A 21,808-nucleotide genomic window follows, 5' to 3' on the forward strand; every position below is an offset into this window, starting at 1 on the left:
ATCAATAAAAAAAAAACAATATAAAGAGCAAATATGAAACATACAACAAAACAGATTACTGCTATGCAGTTATGCAACATGTATCTGCGATAACAGTTCAAACATACTGACTCGTAATTTTTCACAAAAATTTAAAAATTCTGAAAAACTAAGGCTTTGAGGAAAACGTATCTTACCCATGGTTTCGAGAGAATTAAAATTGTATGCTAAATATGCTGATGTCACGGCCGGTGAAAGACTATTGAGAGCCATATAAATTAGGCTCTTAATTTCTTCAGGGTACTTTAGGACTTATTTGCTCCTAATCGTGTTTGTTGCGTTGATGCGTTTTCAGTAAATTTTTTTTTCAGAATTGTACAAATTTAGGAAAATATTACGAGTCAGTTTATTTGAACCACTATTGCAGATATGTGTTGCATAAACTGCAAAAATCTTCATTTTCATCGGATTTTTTTTTTAATTAATTAAAGATAATAGCCTATATGAATTTAAGCCCCAAAAGTATTTTTTCCTAAAACAAACTGGAATATACTAAACAAAAATGCTGAAATTACTATGAGCGTACTCAAGCTCCTTAATCCAATCCTTTTACTTCTTATGCTTTGAAAATTTTGTTACAACACGACTCAAATCTAAAAAAAACATTCGGGAGAAAAAAAAAACATTAAATTTTGACTTACGTCGACTTCTGAAAGTTTTGTTTCGATTGTAAAAAAAACTTATTGCAAAAAGTGACAATAAAACTTTTTGTCACATTTTAACAGTTTTATCTCATTCCTTAAAGCCTAAAATAATACTCACATTTATTTTAGATTGACTGCAAAATTTGCTTGGATCCTAAAAGATTTTAAGCGAGATGATCCTTCATTAAGTCTTTCGACACTGGAACTTCGTCAGAAACTAGATGAAAGGGAAAATGACCTTGTGAAGCTCCGTCTGAATTGCAATCAGTTACAGAATAGACTACATGTAGCACAAAGCCAGGCAGCTGTGGCGAATCGACGACCTAAGATTAATCGCTCTTATTCGTGGGTCACTCCAAGAGTCAACAGTGGGATGAATAGAGGAAGACGGAGGCCGAATTCTACAACGCAGACTTTATGGACATCTGGCTCTCAAACTATGCGCAATGGATATCAAGCATCACCACCACCATCAGCTTGGATGTCACAAAATTTGAATTTCTTCCAAAGTCCCGGGGAAGTGCAAGCCATATGCTCAGATGTGAATACATCTAAAATAAGTGAAATAGGAATGCCAGAAAAGTTTATTCGTCTCCTAGATGAGGTTCATTCAGAAAACCGACGACTCCATGAAACAATAACGTCATTGAGAGAGAAGAATGTTGCATATGAGCAAGCTGTTGAAAATCTCCAAGCAAGAACCCGTGAAAGAGAAGCGGAATTCCAGGAGGAGCTCTTCCAAACAAGAACATCAAAGTTGGCTGAATCAAGACATCATGCAATGGAAAATGTGGAAATGCAGCGCCTCAAACGTGAACTTAGACAAAAAGCAGCTTATAGTCAAGAACTAGAGCTCCAAATCAAGGAGTATCAACAAAAAATTGAAGCGTACGAGAAGACAATGGACCAGCTAACCACTGAAAATAACATTTTGCTAGGAAAGCTTTCTGCAGAAGAAAAGAAGTGCAGAACTCTAAAGTTACAAAGTGATAATTGCAGTTCACTTCAGCAGCGCATAAGAGAACTGAATGACACAGTTCGTGACTTGACGGAAGAGCTGCTTGTATTAAGAAACATTAATAATGAACTGACGAATAATTGTCCAGAACAGAAAACAGAGAGGAAAGACAATGAAACAGAAAAGAAAACCAGCGAAATTTTGAAAACCATGGAGGAGGAGCTGAAATCTGAAAAGAAGAGATATGAAGATTTGTTGCAAAAGAGTCAAGAAGAGCAGAAAAATAAGTTGGAAGTTGAAGAAAAATTAAATGAGTTAAGAATAGCTTTATCTATTTATGAAGATACTTTAAAGGCCAAAGACACTGAGATAGAAGAATGTCAGAAAGAAGTTGCAGCTTTGAGTGCAAAACTCAAAGAAACTTCTCTCGAACTGAACAGCAAAATTAATCAATTACAATGTGAGGTTGAAGGAAAGGAAACTTTATTAAAAGAAGTGCACAGTGAAGTTACTCATTACAGAGGTATTTTACAAGTTCTTGAAGATCAAGTAAAAGAGAAGACAGAACTTTTAAAAGAATTTTCAAATATAAGGAATTTGATTGAAAAAAATGGAAAAAGCAAAGAATCTTTATCACATGATCAGCTTCTAAAGGGGATAAAAGAAGAACTTTGTCCTCTCATCGAAAAAGTCAACAAACTAGAATTATCTGCAGATGGAAAATCTATGGTCGAACAACTCGTACAGACTGATCCTGAGAAAGTGTTCTTAGATTATAATAATCAAAAAGAAGGTGTTGTCCAAACTACACACAACAATTCAAAAGACGCTAGCCCCCAGTATGAAAAAACCTGCAATGTTGCAGCTCTTTTGGGTGAAAAGAACTTTAGAGACGTTCTCGAAGCTTCTAAACTTAAAGCTCCAAAACAAGCCCCAATTCCAAAACCAAGAACTGGGACCACCGAAAATAACCAAAAACAGAGTTTGATTCTGCCAAGGAGAGAGCATATTATTTTTAAAGAGGATGAAAGTAGTGATGAAAGTGATGCGAGTGTGGAATCAGTCAAATTTGCTCCAAGAATGTCTGAACAGGGTTGTAGCTCAACAAGCCTAAAGAAAGAAAAATATCAGAAGAAAGAAGGCTCCGTTGATGTAACAAAGTCAAAAAAAGTAGTATTAAATATAATTTCCAAGAATAATATTCTAAAAATTTCATCAGAAACTGATATATCCAGCTCAGAGTCAATAATTGACCAAAGATATGAGCTTAGTGACGTCAATAGTGACGTCCATAGTGACATCAATAGTGGCGTCCAAAATGAGTCTAAAAGTAGCGAGCTTAAGTTTGGCGGCAAGAAAAGGGAAAGGTCTTTACAACAAAGAAAGAGCTTGGTATCGAAATGGGATACATCGTATTCCGAGTCAAGTAGCAGCGAATTAAGTTTAGTTAGTAATACACAAAAAAGGGATTCTAAGGTAGCAACTCCAGGAAAAACGAGAAATGACCTAGAAAGTATTGATGAAAGCAGTATGATATCTGATTCTGATGTTTCCTATTCAGAAACTCTGACTGAAACTTCTGTAAGCCGAAGTAATTTGAAAAAACCTAAAATTGAATACAAGCCGTCAACAAGTACCAAAGAATTATCACCAAAAATCCCAAAACCCAAAAAATTTGTAACTGATCCGTCAGACTCTGAAACAGTTGCTGATTCAAACGACGAACTATTAAGTACAAGTCATAGCTCTTACAGTGAAATTTCACGGTCTTCAAGTCGAACGAGAAGAAAGATTTCCAGTGGCAAACAAAACAGGGTATCGCCTCCAAAAACTGATGCCCACATTTCTGGCGACGAATTAGACGTTGCCAAATCCTTATCACCACCAGCCAAGGTAAGCATTTAACATCTTCAATGCGTGTTCCCGAATCAAAATGTACTAGGTACTAAAAGGATTTGAGCAAACTCACTTGGAATCCCCTACTTTATATGGAAAATGATATATATATATATATATATATATATATATATATATATATATATATATATATATATATATATATATATATATATATATATATATATATATATATATATATATATATATATATATATATATATATATATATATATATATATATATTTTTATATATATATATATATATATATATATATATATATATATATATATATATATATATATATATATATATATATATATTAATATTGCTCAACCGAACAGAAAACACAACGGATATATTATGATGGATCACAATGGCAGTAGTTATGCCAGTATGACTTCTAGCTGTTTTCCCTATCTGGCTGTTTGCTTATGATTTTTTGAAAAAAATAACATAACTGATGTCCAGGAAATCGTCAGACAATAAAGCCAAACCAGTATGAATAATCTCAGTATATTTAACCAGCAAAGGTAAAAAAAAAACATAATTACCAGTATTATATTACTGGATTCGTCATTTTGAAATGTTTTTTGGACTGCCTGGGTTAATTATATTGGCAGATTAATCCCTTTTTTCAAAGCGTACCCAATAAAAGTGGTAAAAAACGTACAATATTTCTTTGAATTTTTTAACAAAAATTGCCCAATTTCCGCCCAAATTCTTTAACGTTTATCTTTTATTGCAACAAAGGTCATTGATGGCTCATGGGATGTGTGCACCCAGTTTATAAGAACAGTAAAAAAAAAAAAAATTGCCAGAAAACAAGTAATTTAACTTTTATTTTAAAAAAAACATTTTGGCAAACATGTGGAGGAGCTGCCACACCCTCAATCTTCTTTAAGCCAAGTTTAGCTTTTACATAACTGTGCTTTAGAAATAGATATTCTATCCTAGGTGTTAATCACATTCTTCATATAGCATAAGCTCCAGTTCGTTTCAGCGTAAAGATTAGTGGATTTATGTAGCGGCAGGCCCACTTAGTAGTAGTTGGGACCTACGGATACAACAGCCACACTGACCACTTTCCAGCTAATTTCTATTCCGTGTATTCAAAACAGACGAAATTTGATGGGCACCTTTTTAAATATCTATTTCAAACATCTTAAGAAGTTCTGACATCACAAGATATCGTGAAAATAAATGCAGCTCCACTATAAGGCTTGTCAGGGGTAATTTACTACGGTTAACTTATATATCCCCAAGCCTCGAAGTTTTTCTGTAATTAGAGCTAAATTTGGAAAACTAACCTAATAAATTCGGATGCCCATACATCCTTAAAATCCAATTAAGTCCATACATTCTGGATTTCCGTATGAATCCGGCAAAGTCGAAAACAAGAGCTTACATGGCTGTGTTGGTCACAGGCCTCCGGTGCTGCAGTAAGTTATTAGTAGTAGTAGTGGTAAGTGTTCTGAGTTTGCTTTTAACAGGCAAAAATCATGAAAATATTTTTGAAAAAAAAACGAAGACATAAGAGCACAAGCATCAAATTCATTGGTTACCAAAAAATTGCTCAGTTGAACGTCTGTATCTTACACCTTTTGTCTGTGTTTAGGACAATTCTTATATCCTTTTCAATTTACGTTTCTCTTACATATTCCAATCTTACCTTTTAGGCTCTACAATCACAATTGGGGCTTCGTATCAACCACGTTACTATTTTCAGAGGAATTGGAGATTCAAGATACAGCTCTATTTATGTTGAAGGGGATTACCTGGACATTCCTGTTGACAAATTGGAAACTGAATCTGTTCCACTTAAACAAAATATAGTCTTACGGATTGATTTTCGAACTAGTAAGATATTTCCTTAGAAACTTTTTTTCAGTTATTATTATTAGTAATAATATATGTTATTATAACATATGTAATTATTATTATGTTATTAATATTTTTATTATAACGTATGTTATAAATAACACGTTATTATTAGTTATTATGTATATGGTTTAAAAATAATTTTCGGTAGTTTTTCTACCAATTACAGAAAAATGCTAACTAGGTTCGTCACCAGGAAGTATCAAAACCGATATTTGCTTTTAACAACTCATTGAATGAGAAACATTTTTTTCGTATCTAGGGTATTGTGCTTTATCCAAAAACTTAGTGAAATGCGCTAAATCAGTAAAAATGTCACCTAAAATAGCTCACAAAATCAGGTAATTTAGTGATATATCAGCGGGGGTGGTAATTTTAATATTATTTCGGCTTATTTTTACTTTTTTTTCTGTCTTTTCCCCTTCAAAACATATTTAAATTAAACCGCTAACCATTACACTTCATGCACCATAATTGTACCTACAGCAGTTTTACGCAGGAGAAGACCTGCTGGGTGGCTAAGGTTTGAAAGAGGTTTTTTTTTTGAAAAAAAATTCTTCCCTGATTGCTAAATTGATTTGCCCTTTTTTTATCTTTCTGGCATTACAAGCAAATAATCAGGGCAACGTGCCCCTCCCCTCTCAATTGCACAAATTCAAGCTTAAATCGATCGACGGAAAAAGTTTTATTCTTGCTAAAATTAAACAATAATAATAACAATAATTTATTTGTGCCCGCTCATACAAACAAAAAAGGAAAGCGGAGTAATGAAAAGGAGAAAAGAAAAACAAAAACACTTCAACACCAAAGAATAAACTCAAACAACAACTTTTTCATTCGCACTCGTAGATAAGGTGTAGGGGTAGAAATTCGCACAAAGTTTCCATTGCTCTTTTTTCGGCGTTTCATTCGGAGGATGGCATAATGTCAGTCGGGTCAACCATATTTTGGGAACGCAGGATGAATGTGTTTCTTTCACGGAGCGGATATCTGAGTAAAAACTTTAGATACTTGCAATAGATTGACCGGAGTTTTAGTCTATCAGTTTGGGTGAATCAATCCCACAATGGCGATACATAGAGCAGGTGAGGGAGAGCAACTGCTGCATAAAACTTTGCAAGAATCTTCCTGTTCAGGCTAAACTTCAAAGAGACAAGTTTGCCGTAACTTGATCGAATACTTTTGGATATTTTATCTATTATCAATAAAAACGTGAACTTCTTATATCTTGACCGTCCGTTATTCCTAGATACTTCATAGAGTTTCCCGGAAAAATTTTCTTTCGTCCCACCTTTACATATGTATTTTCACTGCATAGTTGCTTTCTTGCCGAAGAAGTAAATTCCAGAAACTCAGTCTTTAAATGCGTTAACTCGTAAACCAATACTTTCATATCCAGTAATCAGGCGGTCAATATTCTCTTGAAGAGAAACAAGATTGCAACTTAGCATTAGCAGGTCATCGGCATACAAAAGCAGGCTAAGGTTGCAGATTGATTCTAAACCCTCCGGCAATATTTTTTGTTATTCCAGATGTCAGGGTGTTAAACAGGATAGGGCTTAAAACAGATTCTTGTCGAAGACCTCGGAAGAGTCTTATCGGTCTACTCAGAATACCCCCGGCCAGGTTAACTCACAAAACTCCTCTAATACCAATACGACAGAAGTGCTACAACATGTGCACTAACCCCGCATTCAAGTAACTTTAGAAGTACCTGGGACTGCACAACCGAGTCAAAGGCAGCCGAAATATATACACTGCACATGAGGAGAAAAGATCCCAGTCTATGGTCTTTATCGATAACTTTCTTTAACAATCTATGCACAAACGCACAACTCAGATTTCGGCGGAACCCGAACTGTCGGTAATCTAGTCTACACTTTATCGAAATTTCTGGAAGCAGAAGTAGCTCCAGGACTTTACTTAGAACACTAGACACGGATATTGGTCTGTATCCTGTGCACAGGTTTGGGTTTTTTCCCTTTTTAGGGATATATGACAGTACTCCGGCGCAAAATGAATCAGGGACCATCCCAGTATCGACACACATCTGGAGCAGGAGAGAGACGTGTTCAAACAATAGGTCTGTACCGTACCGTAGGTTATCCGGACATATCCCGTCAAGACCAGGTGCTTTTCCGCATTTTAACTTACTCACTATTTTCACTACAGCCGATTTCGATATAAAAAAGGTACTTCGCACTTTTAATAGGGTTTTGATTTTTTCATCTAAACATTTGTCACAATCCTGCTCCAGGCTGGGGTCTTTGGAACCGAACACTGCAGAATAAATCTTCACCCATTCATCCTACAGAATATCAGAGTAGCACGTTTTAGCACTAGTCTGAGATCTTTTGTAGAGCTTCCACATTACATTTGGATCTTTTGCCGCCTGTTTAGAAAATTTATCAGCTTCTTCACTTTTTAATTTTTCAGTTAGATTAAGATAATTTTTCTTCGTGCTCCGAAACAACTGAATTATCAGCCCTGATCGGGGCTTGTCGGACTCTTTCCAAATATTGTACCACAATTTTGCTCGTTTTTTTCGCTTGTTTTACCAAAGGACACTTGTCCCACCCTGGTTTCTGAGAACCAGGACGGACCTTCGGTTAGGGACGGCTAACTTTTCCGTGGTTTTCAGGGTGTGGCCAATTTCCTCACAGTAGAAGTTTAATGCGACTGGGTCTCTTACACCGTGCAGTAACAGCTGATACGGTGCTTTAATTCTACTCAAGATTGTGTCCCAGGTGTATTGATAGAGCACGGTGTCTATCTTTTTCCACTCAGCTTTTGTAAAGTGTGTATTAGATGCTCTGGTGGTGGCCGACCAAAATAGGGCACAGAAGGATATACCTAAATGATCACTGCAGTTATGGTCGGAATCAACACCGACCCTTTCCATTAGTGGGAAGTTTGTTACCACGTGGTCAGTGTTACTCGTTGATCCACTGTTGTGTATATAGGTAAACTGCTGATCTTTGTCTCAAACAGATACCCTGTATGGTAATGCTGCTAGAAGAATGTCTGTTAGGTTACCAGGTACAGATGGGTTGCACTCGAAATCTCCACAGATTAGAAAACGTCTGTTGCCGATTCCGCATAGGAGTCTGCTTAAACAACAACACGCTTCGGCATAGCGTTTCTCAGAACGATTTTTATTCAGTTTTGTTGGAAGATATACATTAACGAGGAAAAAGTTAGACGGCCCAACAAATTCCACAGAAGTGTAATAGTCACAGGACTTATACAGCCTACAGGGGATCTGGGAAGTTTGTTACCACGTGGTCAATGTTACTTGTAGATCCACTATTGTGTATATAGGTAAACTGCTTATCTTTGTCACAAACAGATACCCCGTATGGTAATGCTGCTAGAAGAATGTCTGTTAGTTTACCAGGTACATATGGGCTGCACTGGAAATTTCGACAGATTAGAAAACGTCTGTTGCCGATTCCGCACAGGAGTCTGCTTGAACGACAACACGCTTCGGCATAGCGTTTCTCAGAGCGATCGTTATTCAGATTTGCTGGAAGATATACATTGATGAGGAAAAAGTTAGACGGCCCAAAAAATTCCACAGAAGTGTAATAGTCGCAGGACTTATACAGCCTACAGAGGATCTGGTCGTCCACTAAAACAGCGGTACCGCCGCTAGGTCTTCCTCGCGTAAATTGTCGTTTAGCTTCATGCATGAAAACGGATTAGCGCGGGAAGGACTGGAACAGAGGAAAATTGTCCATGGTAAGCAGATGCTCCTGCACACAAATTACATTATAATCGGAGCAAATTCCAATTAGATAGTCTATTTTCCCAGCGTTATGACCGTAGATATTTTGGCAAAAGACCTTTAGCTTGTTCATTTTCGAAGCTTAGGCACTTTGTTCATAGCTTTTCTTACAGCTGGACAGAACAGTCTATAGCTTGGGTGCTCGTTCTTTCTGTTGGGGCAGAGGGCACACTTAACACTGTTCGATTGACACGCGGCTTCTCTTGTCGATTGATGGGGGCCTGCACAGCGGGGGCAGCTAGGTTGGTTGCTGCATTCTCGAGCCAAGTGTTCGAACGACTGACACTTGAAGCACCTTTTAAGGATTTCTTTAAACGCCGTTACTTTGAGATGGGTGTACTCAACATAGATACCTTGCCGTATAGCCCTGTTGCGTGATGATGCATCAGCAAACGCAAGTCGAACTGTATGTGAATTCCCATATTTTTAGCTTCTGTGACATTGGGGTTACCGGCAATTATCTCTTCTGGGGTAGTACCCGATGGAACGAATTTTGCAACAGCCATGAAATTTTCTTTCTGGTATTTCACTTTAAAATCAGATATCTTAGATAACGACTCGCTTAGGGCTTGGGCAGCAGAGTCCGTTCTGATATAAGCCACTAAGCCAGACTTTTTCTGCTGAATCTTCTGCACATGCTCAGAGGTTATAAACTCCTCGATAAACCGTTTCTGATTTGAACAAGACTCAGTCTTTTCAGGGGCTAGACCACTAATGAACACCCGATTGAGCGGTTTTTCAGGTGCTGGGAGCGGGGGCCCGTCAGAAGGCTGGGGTAGAGCAGCTTTGCATTGATCAATCATTGTTTCTAGCTTTTCGACACGCTCGTTTACGCGGATCGTCATGGATGTGATCACATCCTGTGGGATACGGGGTATTTCAGAAATTTTCCAAATCGTGAACCTGACATTAAACTCACTATTCTTCCGTAGAGTTTTCACCGTGTCATACATGTCGCTGAACAGCACATCACGGCAAATTTGGGACCTTCTTCTATCTTTCAACAGATTTTCATTGTATGCATCCACAATATTATTCAACTCGTCATGCGCTTCACGAATTTGTTCACGAGTATAGAACTTGACTCCAGTGCTGATTACTGAATCTTTCGTAATATCCGAATGCCTTAGGCATATTTCAACAAAGTTCAGTACCGGCAAATATATATACCGATAATTTGCCATCGCCACGACAAATCACACAAGCATATCCAAAATCACAGTCCAAGGTCAGGCAGGTCGTTGCTTACATTAATATTCACTGGCATTACTCCTGGTGGTTTTGGTTTTCGTGTATTCACTGACACTAACTTTTGTTGGTTTCAAGTGGAATTATCATATACAATAATATATATCCCAGTCAAAAGTGTCACGTATGCACCCAAACTTCATCTTCATGAAGGAAGCTATAAAAGTCGACGAGCTGCGTCTACTCGAAATCAACTTGGCCAAAGATCTCTCTTGGTTAACCCACCTCTATCGCCTCTATCGGCGAACCTCCTGCACAAGATAGCCGAGGATAACCCTTCACTGCAAAAAGCTTCTACCACTCGGCTCTATCATCACACTTTAAAAGTCTTGCATAAGACCCATCGCCCAGTATGGATATCCGTTGTATTCTGGTTCTCCGAAAACGTTGTTTGCACCACTTCGAAAGATCCAAAATAGGGCTAATAGGGCGGGTTTAGTCGTTCCTCGCGACTCTCTCCAGTCTGTTAGAGAGAGGTTTGATGTGGTGTCGATGGCTAATTTCTGCAAGTAAAAAATTTCTGCTCATTCTTAATGCTCCTCCTTCTTCTCTAGAGTTTTCTCGTATTGTGCCGCCAACCAAAAAGACAGACACGAAGGCACACAGCTCAGTTCAATCATCATGAGGTTTGTAAGCTGAAAACAGAGTACTTGAAAAACAGCTTCATTCAACGTTGCACTTCGATCTGGAATGATCTTCATGGGGAAGTTATCCCTAAAAAATTCTGTGTTGGATCTTTCAAAAGAGGATTCAACAGTCATCTAAAACCTCGATAAAAACTTAGTGGCCAATCTAATATTTAATTATACCTGGCGCTACGAATTTAGGAATAAAAATAATAATAAAAGTATTCATAACTTGTAACATTGCGACGTTTAAAGACGCAGCGGGATTCGTAAAAAAACTGCTTAAGACTGCGTTCTTCTCGTCTTTGCTTTCGTTTAGCTCTTTACTTTTTGTTGAAAAACTTCTTCATTTGACTTTTTTTTAAATTACTAATAAGAGCAGCCATGAATTATGGTCTAATGCCAGTGGAATTCCTAGAAAAACATATAGCACCATAATCATATCAACATAAACATATAGAAAATATAAACATATAGAAAAACATATAGAAAAACATATATATAGAAAAATATATATAGAAAAACATATATAGAAAAATATAGAAAAACATATATATAGAAAAACATATATAGAAAAACATATATATAAACATATAGAAAAACATATCAGCAGAATAATCAAAATGAACGCTCAGCGCAAATAGTTCATAAAAAACAGAAATGATAGCGACAACAAACTAATAAAACAGCGAGTTTGAAATAAATAAGATAAATCTAGAGGAAAAGTCAATGACCTGTAAAACAATAATACTGTTTATAAATCATTCAAATTCAACACGAATGATTCAAGCTATTTTGAGTTCAATCTGTAAGCGTAGCTAAGACTAGTTTTATTATATTCTATACAGGCCCTATAAAACTAATGGCCGAATTATGCTCGAAAATAAGCCCTTTGCGCAAGTTCGGGAAGAGCGTTACTTTGGTTTTTAAATCGCTTATAATTTTTTATGGAAACGCCACAGAGATATTGTTGCGAACAAAATTTGCTCTTGGCCTTGGTGTGATACGATGTTCAAGCGATGATGTAGTAAAAAAAATAATCAAGAATTTAGTTTTTAATGAAAGAAACCTCCGTATATAGTTATACAGCTTTTTGTAGTAGCGGGACAAAGTTTAAAAAAAGTAACGCGGGTGAAAAATTGGCAAAAAGTAAGCTAAAACAACTGGTTCCAAACAGCTGAAGAAGGTGAAAATTTTATTTGAAGACTTCAATTGTATTTGGGAAATAACCGATTGTTTATCAGAATTTTGACGGATGAAAAGCGTTGTCACACTTAACTTAACAGCTTTGTTTACAAATTTTCACAGTTCAACGTGGCAACACTGTCAAAATGTGGCAAGTACCCAAAAAACATAAGAGTATGGGTAACTTACAGGAGTGGCAACTAGCACCAGTGTTGACTAAAAGACCGTCAACGCCATCTAGCATTTGGTAACACTTGGCATTTCTTCCGTGTAATAATAAGAATAATCAATTTAACTTGTGTGGTTGGTAACGAAAGCGTATTAATAAGTGTCTGATCTCAGTTCCTGACAGAAACCGACTACAAAGCTTGCCAAGTGTCACCGAGCTCTAGATGGCGTTGATGTTTTTGCCGACACTAGCGCCAGTTTTAGCTAAAACATTCTTAGCTAAAAACTTCATTATTTTGAAACAAACAAAATGATATTAGAAAACGCAGTTTGTAGGTATGAATAAGCCTATGCGTCCAGGGGGCAGACTTTGTTTGGTTATGAAAGAGTTTTTTTTTTAACCCCTGAGAATTCCCTTGATTCTATTTCAAACTTTGATTCAACCGTAAATGTCATGGAAGCACAAGAGTAATGCAGAGTCATAATGTCAAATGACCATATGACCATAAATGTCATGATGCGGAGGAGTAAGCTCTCCCTGAATTTAAACAAGCTCAAATTCTCCAGAAAATAGAAATGCACCATATAGGAGGATATATTGGTGTTCAAAACAGGGGATGCTGGCTGCAGGACGAGGGCAATTGCCCCTTCCCCCGATTATGCAAAAAATTTTCAATTTTGGGTTAAAAAAAGCACAGTTACCCTCCCCCTGGATTTTTAAAACCACCATTTTATGTATGTTAATTTGAAAATTTTTTCACCTCCTCCATTTTTGTGCACTGGCACCCTTGGATAATTGCCAAATTATGAATGTAGGACAGGTATGTGAGAAGTCATAAGCAGTTTAGTTAATTTCGCCTTTCGATTAAACAAAATTCAAATAGCTAAAAATTTTAATGTAGACTGAATAAGATTTCCGACTTAAATTTAAGTGCTTATCTTTATCTTTTTTGTCTTTATATTTTAGTACTTATCTTTCAGAAAAGAAGCCTGAACTCAAACACTGATCTCTTTTTCTAACTAATACTAATTTGTATTACAATGTTTTAACCTTAGTTGCAATCAAAGGCATTAAAATTGCAAAAAATTAATCATTGCTATTGATTAGTTTTCCTAGTTTTTTTCTAAATGTTTAAATTGCTTTTGTATGTTTTTCATCACAGGCACACACAGGTCCAGTTCTTGAGGGGGAGTGGGGATATTATGAGTTTTTTTCAAGGGGGGGGGGGTATTGAAAAACCGATAAAGACCATTTCTTGAATTCTACCCAAGAATATCTCCAGACCAATGCTTGTGGGAGAAGGGGGACAAAATCCTTCCTATTAAGATATTCATTAAACCTATATTAAATTTGACTTTCCAAACTAGAGCTGCAGATCTAAAAAAAGAAGAAAAAAAGAAAATTAACGGAGTTAGTGACCTTACTAAACCTGATTTTCTATCATGTTTAGAACTTGGAAAGCAAAAAAGTGCTTCAAACACAATAAAAAATGAACAAAAAAAAAACTACCAAAAAGGCGCTATCATTGCAGTTTTGAACGATTCAAAAAGTGAAATTTGCCAGTCTGAAAATTGCTCTTAGGTGACACAATTAACCTACACTTTAGAGCTAGAAGGTGAAAAATGCCATAATTTAACTTTGAAAGCTCTTGGAAAAGGAAAATTTCAATGATGGAGTCTACACAAGTTTCTGTTCAAAACGTGAATTACAATGACTCTGATATGTAATTAGGCTCATTGAAGTAGCTAGGAGGCGAGGGGGGACGGTTGTCCCGGGCGTAACCTCCGAGGGGCAGCAAACGGTTTTTTCTATGTTTTAAGCCTTAAATCAACTGTATTTTATTTACTTATATCAAGGAGGCACACTTGTGCCTCTATAAAGAGGCGACCCACCACAATGTTAAGCGATTTCAGGTCCTAGAGGTCGCAGAGAGACGGCGGCAATCGCATTTTGTAGCCCAAACTCAAACTAAGAAACTTGCAAAATTTCATCCTCCTCCGACTTTATCTTCGTGGGGTAAACTGGGACGGAAGTTCCGACCCTCCCACCACAGCCCCCCTTTAACGTTGTGCGATAGGGCTGAAATTTAGAGGTTAAGCTTTCCTAGAGCCTGGGAACTTATCCTCGAAATTTCAGCTTAATCCGATCACTCCTTCCCTGTTTTCAAAAAACCAAATATAGCCACTTAAAATTCATTTCTTTTTTTTTTCTTAGCCACGCCTACAGGCCACAGTTGGCACCGGATCCGGTTGAATGAGGACTCATTTGAAGCAGAATTCGACCTGTTAGGGCCTTTTGATATTTTCAGACCGAAAAAATTATCCCCACAATTTACGTTTACGAAAAACCACGTTTTCCAATATTAGCCTATGTTAATTTTTCCCACCACAACCCCCCCATTCACGTTGTCTGATCAGGTTGAAATTTTAAGGATAAGCTTTCAAGGGGCGTGGGACCTTATCCTCGAAATTTCAGCTCAATCTGATCACTTCTTCCCGGTTTTCCAAAAAACACATATCAAGATTTTTGGGAATTTGCTTGCGTCGAAAATAGCTTCTATTTGCTAAACAACAATTATTATTGTGTTTGTATAGTCCAGCGGCTGATACTCCAGACTTTCAGGCGGAAAACCCGGGTTCGATTCACCATCAGAGCAACTTTTTTATAAAACTCAGTTTCTTTTTTAAATTATTTGAAAAAAATTACGTTTTCTAAAGAGTTAAAGAGGCTGAGTTACAAGGTCGACCCTTAAAACGTACAGGGATTAGGAGGCACAGTTGGGGGGCTGTTAAAGAGGCTGAGTCACAAGTTCGAACCTTAAAACGTACAGGGATTAGGAGGTACCCTGTACGACGTGATTTGAGTATTCAGGACTTAACACAAGAATGTTCAAAAGCGGGGGGTTTGGGGGGTGGCAGCCCCCCAACTTTAACTCCTAACACGATCAGCTAACAGTTAGTCAAGCAATAATAAGTAATAAACTGTACAAAAACGTGCAGAAATTATTTGAAAAAAACTACGTTTTCTAAAGAGTTAAAGAGGCTGAGTTACAAGGTCGAACCTTAAAACGTACAGGGATTAGGAGGCACAGTTGGGGGGCTACCACCCCCAAACTCCCGCTTTCGCAGCCTTTAAATATAAAAAAAAAATTCTTTAAACTGAAAGTAAGGAGCGACATTAAAACTTAAAACGAACAGAAATTATTCCGTACATGAAAGAGGCTGTGCCCTCCTCAACGCCTCGCTCTTTACGCTAAAGTTTTTATTGTTTAAAAAAAGAGTTGTCAGAAAGTCAAACTTTAGCGTAAAGAGCGAGGTGTTGAGGAGGGCACAGCCTCTTTCATATACGGAATAATTTCTGTTCGTTTTAAGTTTTAATGTCGCTCCTTACTTTCAGTTTAAAGAAATTTTTTTTTATATTTAAAGGCTGCGAAAGCGGGGGTTTGGGGGTGGTAGCCCCAACTGTGCCTCCTAATCCCTGTACGTTTTAAGGTTCGACCTTGTAACTCAGCCTCTTTAACTCTTTAGAAAACGTAGTTTTTTTCAAATAATTGTGGTAGTGATGACGGTGTGTGGGGAAGAGGGAACTGAAATTGTCCCTGGGTCCTGAAAACCCTAGCTACTCCTTTGATTGGGCTCCTTAAAACCACCCTCTAGAAGTATACACATTTTTCCATTTCAGCACAGTTCAAAATTCATAATATTTACGTTATTAAATTCCTTTAATAATTCTACGGTTGAAGACTGTTTTTATAATATTTTCATTTCTATAAATTTTATAATATTGTTTATATATAGTCTTAATGATATCCTTCTTTTTAGTTATTAACGTAGACGGTAATCGTCGTAAGCTCTTCGTTGAAAACTTGAAAAAGAATACACCGATTCGATTCATAGTGATTGCCGAACCAAAGCCAGAATTTGATGAGACTGTTGATTGTATTGAACTGGGGTGAGTAATCGCAACATATCATATCTAATAAAGAAGAACAACAGAAGCTTTGTCAGGGAGGGGGGAGGTTTCAAGTGAACCAATGTATGGTAAAAAATTAAAGCACTTTAATACGCTAATAAATTGTAATACTTTCATTACAATAAATAGGATTTGGTTCGGAATATATCTAAGGAAAAAGGGGCAAATACACAGGGTCTTAGGTCTCAAAGTAATCTTTTTTAATGTGTACTATTTTTTATGGGCCATTGCCCCCCCTGGTGGTAAGCTCCAAATTTATAGTATTTCTTAACCGACCAGCACGATCGGTATGGTCTCAGTCAACTGGGTTCCACCGGATGAATCCCTCAGAATATTTATGTTTATAGCACTCAAAGCTTTATATCTTAGACCTAAATTGGGACCTATAGACCTGTATTCTGAGATCTTTAACCCCACCCCTCCATTTCGCACTTAAATACTACTTTATGTGACTCTGGTACAGGTTTGTACGCAAGAGGAGGGGGGATTACGGGGGCATTTTTTTAAAGGGGCATTTTTAAAGAAGAACTACATTCTCTTTTTCGATATTGGAAAAACTTGAAGGAATCTTATTTATAAACTAATCATCTATTCAATTCCTATGCAGTTTTGACTAGACCTAGCTTCTGTTCGCTAATCCTTCTAAAAATTAGGGCAAAAAGAACGTACTCACAAGAGGAAAGTCGTTAAGAATGCCTCAAAAAAAGAGTGCAGGGCTAAGGTTCAATCGGGCTAACTTAATAATAAAAAAATATGATAAATATACTTTAAAAAGGCTGCGCTGTGGCATAAGACACGTTGAGTTGGCATAACAATTAATCACTACCACCGTGAATTAAATTTACCCTGGTAAAGTTTATTCTCTAAATATAAACAACATACAACAAAAAGTAAAATTGTCACAGTATATTCAAAAATGCCATTAAATAGAATAAAAATTTAAAATATTCAGATACTTTTTGAAAGGTGGAATGAAATGTTTCTTTTTTTATTATCACAAACAAGAAGTAGACCATATTAGTAACCAAAGCTGACAAATGGGGGGACGGGATAAGTCATTAGCTAGATTGTAGTTAATTAATAAGGTTTATAGTATTTTTTTCCTACGAGAGGGAGGGGGGATACATACTGATGACGAGGGGAATACCTCCCCTCTTATGTTAAAGTATACACGTGGCTCAAGTTGATATATTCTTTTCTTCCAGAGTTGGAGTGTTCTCGATGATCGAGCTGCTGAAACGAAGAAGTGACATAAAAAATTTTAATATTGATTTACTGGATGTCGACAGAGAATCAAAAATTGGGATTTTAAATATTAGTGTCTATGCTTTTAGGCTTTTGAGCTCTCTAGCTACTGAATTCAAAGTTTAAGTAAATGCCCCCCTTTTTTGGACAGATTCTTGATATAAACAAAGATAAGGTTTTTACTAAGGAAGGCTTTGCTTGGAATTATTTTACTGAGGGATTTTAAAATTGGGTCTTCACTGTTTTAGGCTTGAGTTCTTTAGCTTCTGAACTCAAAGGTTTTATTATTTTTATTTTCCTCTATTGCAAGTTGAATGTGTGTGTTAAGTAATAAGCACAAAGTTAAATAAATCATTGCTGCCACTTTCACTCTTATGGACCTTTATATTCAATCATGCAATTTCTCCTTCCATCTTCCACTTTGTTGCTTCTTATCTTCTTTTTCTCCATCTTCCCTTGTGACCTTAACCTCCCCCCTGCTAAAACGTGTTAAATAAACAGAAATATTAAAAAAAAATTCTTCTTCCAGTCAGCATTTCGGAAGATGAAAAATTAGCGACAGTTTCAAATTATCGCTTGGTGCCTATCGGTTGTATCGGTATGAAACCTAAAGGTTTCATACTTATTAGATAAATGCCCCCGAATGAGGTGGGAGTAGACCCCGGCGCCGCGCCGGCAGATCGACTGAACGCCGCCGACGAGAGGCCCGGTCGAACGCTGCCAAAGTGTCGTAACGCCGCCGGCGTGACGCAGGTGCGCCGCCGCCGGCAGAAGCGGTGGCGTTCGGTCGACTTCAAATTAATTTTGTGGCAATTCTTTATTACGTCAACCGCAAAGTCGGAGCTTTTCCTTCTCGTGTTGTTTAGTATTTCGTTCTTCCTGATTAGAAATCAAGCAGGGCTTGCACTATCCCCGAATTTTCTGGTATTTCCCCGAAAATCTATGCGTCACCCCGAAAAAAAATTTGGTTCCCCGAAAATCACGCAATCATGGTGCCACACCTAGTGATTTCACCGGTGACTTTCCCTGCCAAATATTACTTTGCATAGCATAATTCTTCACTACTCTCTTGTTCATTAATTTTCGTCTCTTTTGCTACTTTGCATAGAAACCAGACAGATGCAATGTGGAATTGCAAATATTGCAATATACACAGTTCTTCATATGTTGACAAAAAAAAAATTATCGTCTTTATGAAATGAGTTTAAATAATTTAGAATGCAGTTTCCCAATCGCTATTTCTTACATCATTCGTAGTCAAGAATTTTATTTTCAAGTTGAATCGAATTATAGAACGCATTCACTACTATACAGCTTCAGCCTTCGGTTGGATTTTGAAATTGACAGGAGACAGATTGTTTCTACAGCTGATTTTTAAGTTTGCAGATTTTTTTTTTTTTTGCTGTTTTTAGATAAGATTTTCTTAATGTTTAATACTCAACTGTCGAACACCGGATATAAAATACGGTTTTCTTTCTACAACACTTTTACCCCCCCCCCCACCACGAAAAACCTTAGTTTTAAAAGAAATTTTGCAAATTAAGCCTCTATTTAAAAGGTTGGGAAATTCAATTTTTAGACGGAAGTTAACTCAAAAATATCATTCATAAATAAATTATACATTACTGCCTATAGGGGGGGTATGGGGCTATCATTTTTAAATCATAATACCTCATTTTTTTTACTGAAAGCAGGGATTCCAAAAAGATAATTACTTTTTTCATTTAAAGTGGAGACGGAAGAAAATGATATCAAATCCCCTGGGAAACCATTAAAATATTTTGATAGACCCTGGGCCCTCCATTAGGACTTGTTCATTCTCTTGGGTATTTTACAATTGCTCATAGGCTACTGGAATAGTTTGGCTTTTGTGTGTGCTCCCTTTTAATTAGATTCCTTGGATCTTATTGAATGCCACGGCGAATCTATGACTCAATTTTCCAATAATTTGAGGTATATCTGAATAATTTCGACATTTTTGTTGTTGTCTTTGTACCCCTTTACTCATACCATTTTTTTTTTCAAGGAACACTAAGCTGTTTAACGTTAATTTGCGTGTTTGTTTGAACCATATAGTGACCTAGTTAATTATTAAGTAAATTATTTTTCTAATGAAAGCTGAGACGGTATCCTATCAACGTGGTATCCAGAAGGGGGGGGGTAGGGAGGTATTACATTTAAATGATAATGTCTCGAAGTTTTTTTTATTCAAAGCAGGGATCCCAAAAAGTTAATTTTTTTAACTTAATGCAGAGGTAGCATCCTATCAAGGTGGTATCCCGGGGGAGGGGGGGGGGGTAGTGAGCTATTATATTGAAATGATAATACCTCGATTTTTTTTAAAGCAGGGCTGCCAATAAGTTGATTATTTTTTTTATTTAAAGCAGAGACGGTATCCTATCAAGATGGTATCCAGTCTTTGAGTATTTTGACACTTCATTTATAATAGCTGGCACTTCATTTTTCTTCATACCGAATAAACCATTAAGTGTTTTTTGTTTCATTGTAATTAAAGTGTTCTCATGTGAAGTGTTCTTCATGTATTTTTCAATTTGATAAATTTACTCCTTTTAGATTCATTTTATAGTTTGAATGGTGATAGTTATCTATGTGTTTAAACGTTGCAATGAAACATCAAAAGAAACAATTAATAATATCTAAAACAGCAGCCAAAAGCAATATAAAAGCAGCAACTCAGCCTTATCATACATGACATGTATTCTATAAAAAAGCCAAAAAAACTTTAAAATGCATTTTTTTTTAAAGTTGTTATTAAAAACCAGTTTTTAATACAAGGAGGCTTTTTAGGAATCCAAAAGAGCAAAAAAAACAATCAATATCAAAGTCGCCCATTTCAACTGTTTTAAAGGTGACAAAACAGATATAGGCAAAGGGCATTATGAAAAAATTAAGCTTCTAAGTTCAAACTTATATTCAAAGTTATTACCCAGATAACTGACGAATTTTGTGATACGGTCGGTATTTGAAGTTTTGTATGCAGTATTGCTCGATGAACAAAACTACTAATTTGATAATTATTTATGTTAAGAATACATAACAATAGATACTTCAACTACTCGTATTATGCAAGGGTTCTGAAACGCCACAGCCATTTCGTTTCTACGAGATTTCTACTTCTCTTGATGAATAACGCAGAAGACCAGTTTCCAGCCAGCGACTTGTGAATTTTTGAACTCATGAATAGGCTCGAATCTGTTGTAAATTTAAGCTGTGATTTGAGAAAGACTGATGAAAACATTAATGTCTGCGGTCAACATTGATCGCGCCGGCGGCGCGCCGCCGACATCTTACCGTTGGCGCGCCGCCGACATCTTACTGACGCCCCCCCCTAGCATAGTCTAAAGTAGTGCAGTTTACTTAATTAACTCAAGTTTGCGTTAATTAAACTTGCTCATAACGCAAGTTTATCGGATCAACCTATTTTGCGCCCCCCTAACAATTTTTTTCGGATCAACCTATTTTGCCCCCCCCCCAAAAAAAGCCTTGATCCGCCCCTGGGAGTAGCAGGCATAGCTGTGTTGGCCTAAGGTGAGTTGATGCTGCAGAGAGTTGTTAGCAGCATTAGCATTTAATAAATGCCAAAAAGCATTTAATAGGCTGTCCTCGAGGAACAACAGGGCAATTGTATATTCAGTCGCTATTTGATTCGTCTGACCTACATTGTCCTGCTGAATTGTCAAAGCTGACAGCTTACCTATCAGGTTTTGGGAATTATCAATTGAGCTTTTTGGCAACTACCAATGGGGAAATTATCAGCTTTTGGCAGTTGAACATGGCTTTCCCTGCTGATACTCCCTTGGAGAACAGCTTAGCAAGCAGTTTTGGGCAATTATCTCATAGGTGCAGATGCAGCCTTTAGGCGTGGCAGCGACTAAATACATAAATGAAAACTATCAGAAACTAAGCTGATTATTTCTTTTTTTGTGAGATTTCTCTCTTATTATACAGAATTTCTCTTTAGCATGATGTTTTTTTTCGGAGTTGATTCAACCTTAAATTCTTTTATTCTGATATTCATGATGGCAGAAACGTTCCTAGGTTTGGTGGCGCCCAGGGAAAAACCAATTATAGCACACCCCTTCTGACTCAAACATAAGCAAAAAATTCAAATCAAAGTAAAAATTGGATCAAAGTGG

General features: G+C 36.8%; 1 protein-coding gene and 1 pseudogene across 1 annotated transcript in view; one reads left to right on the forward strand and one right to left on the reverse strand.

Moving 5' to 3' along the window:
- The window catches only part of LOC148947530 (uncharacterized), a 63,902-nt gene extending 45,915 nt beyond the window's left edge, over positions 1 to 17,987 (forward strand). The window contains exons 2-5 of the mRNA XM_089096134.1: positions 813 to 3,534; positions 5,218 to 5,398; positions 16,256 to 16,385; positions 17,612 to 17,987. Coding sequence (XP_088952260.1) covers positions 813 to 3,534; positions 5,218 to 5,398; positions 16,256 to 16,385; positions 17,612 to 17,777 — 3,199 coding nt within the window. The 3' untranslated portion in view covers positions 17,778 to 17,987. The remainder of the gene's footprint in view (positions 1 to 812; positions 3,535 to 5,217; positions 5,399 to 16,255; positions 16,386 to 17,611) is intronic.
- Positions 8,671 to 10,009, reverse strand: LOC148947531 (uncharacterized; annotated as a pseudogene).
- Positions 17,988 to 21,808: the final 3,821 nt, after the last annotated feature.

The sequence above is a fragment of the Artemia sp. Qi Xiang Cuo genome, chromosome 10 (assembly GCF_049724085.1).
Source record: "Artemia sp. Qi Xiang Cuo chromosome 10, ASM4972408v1, whole genome shotgun sequence".
NCBI classification, from domain to species: domain Eukaryota; kingdom Metazoa; phylum Arthropoda; class Branchiopoda; order Anostraca; family Artemiidae; genus Artemia; species Artemia sp. Qi Xiang Cuo.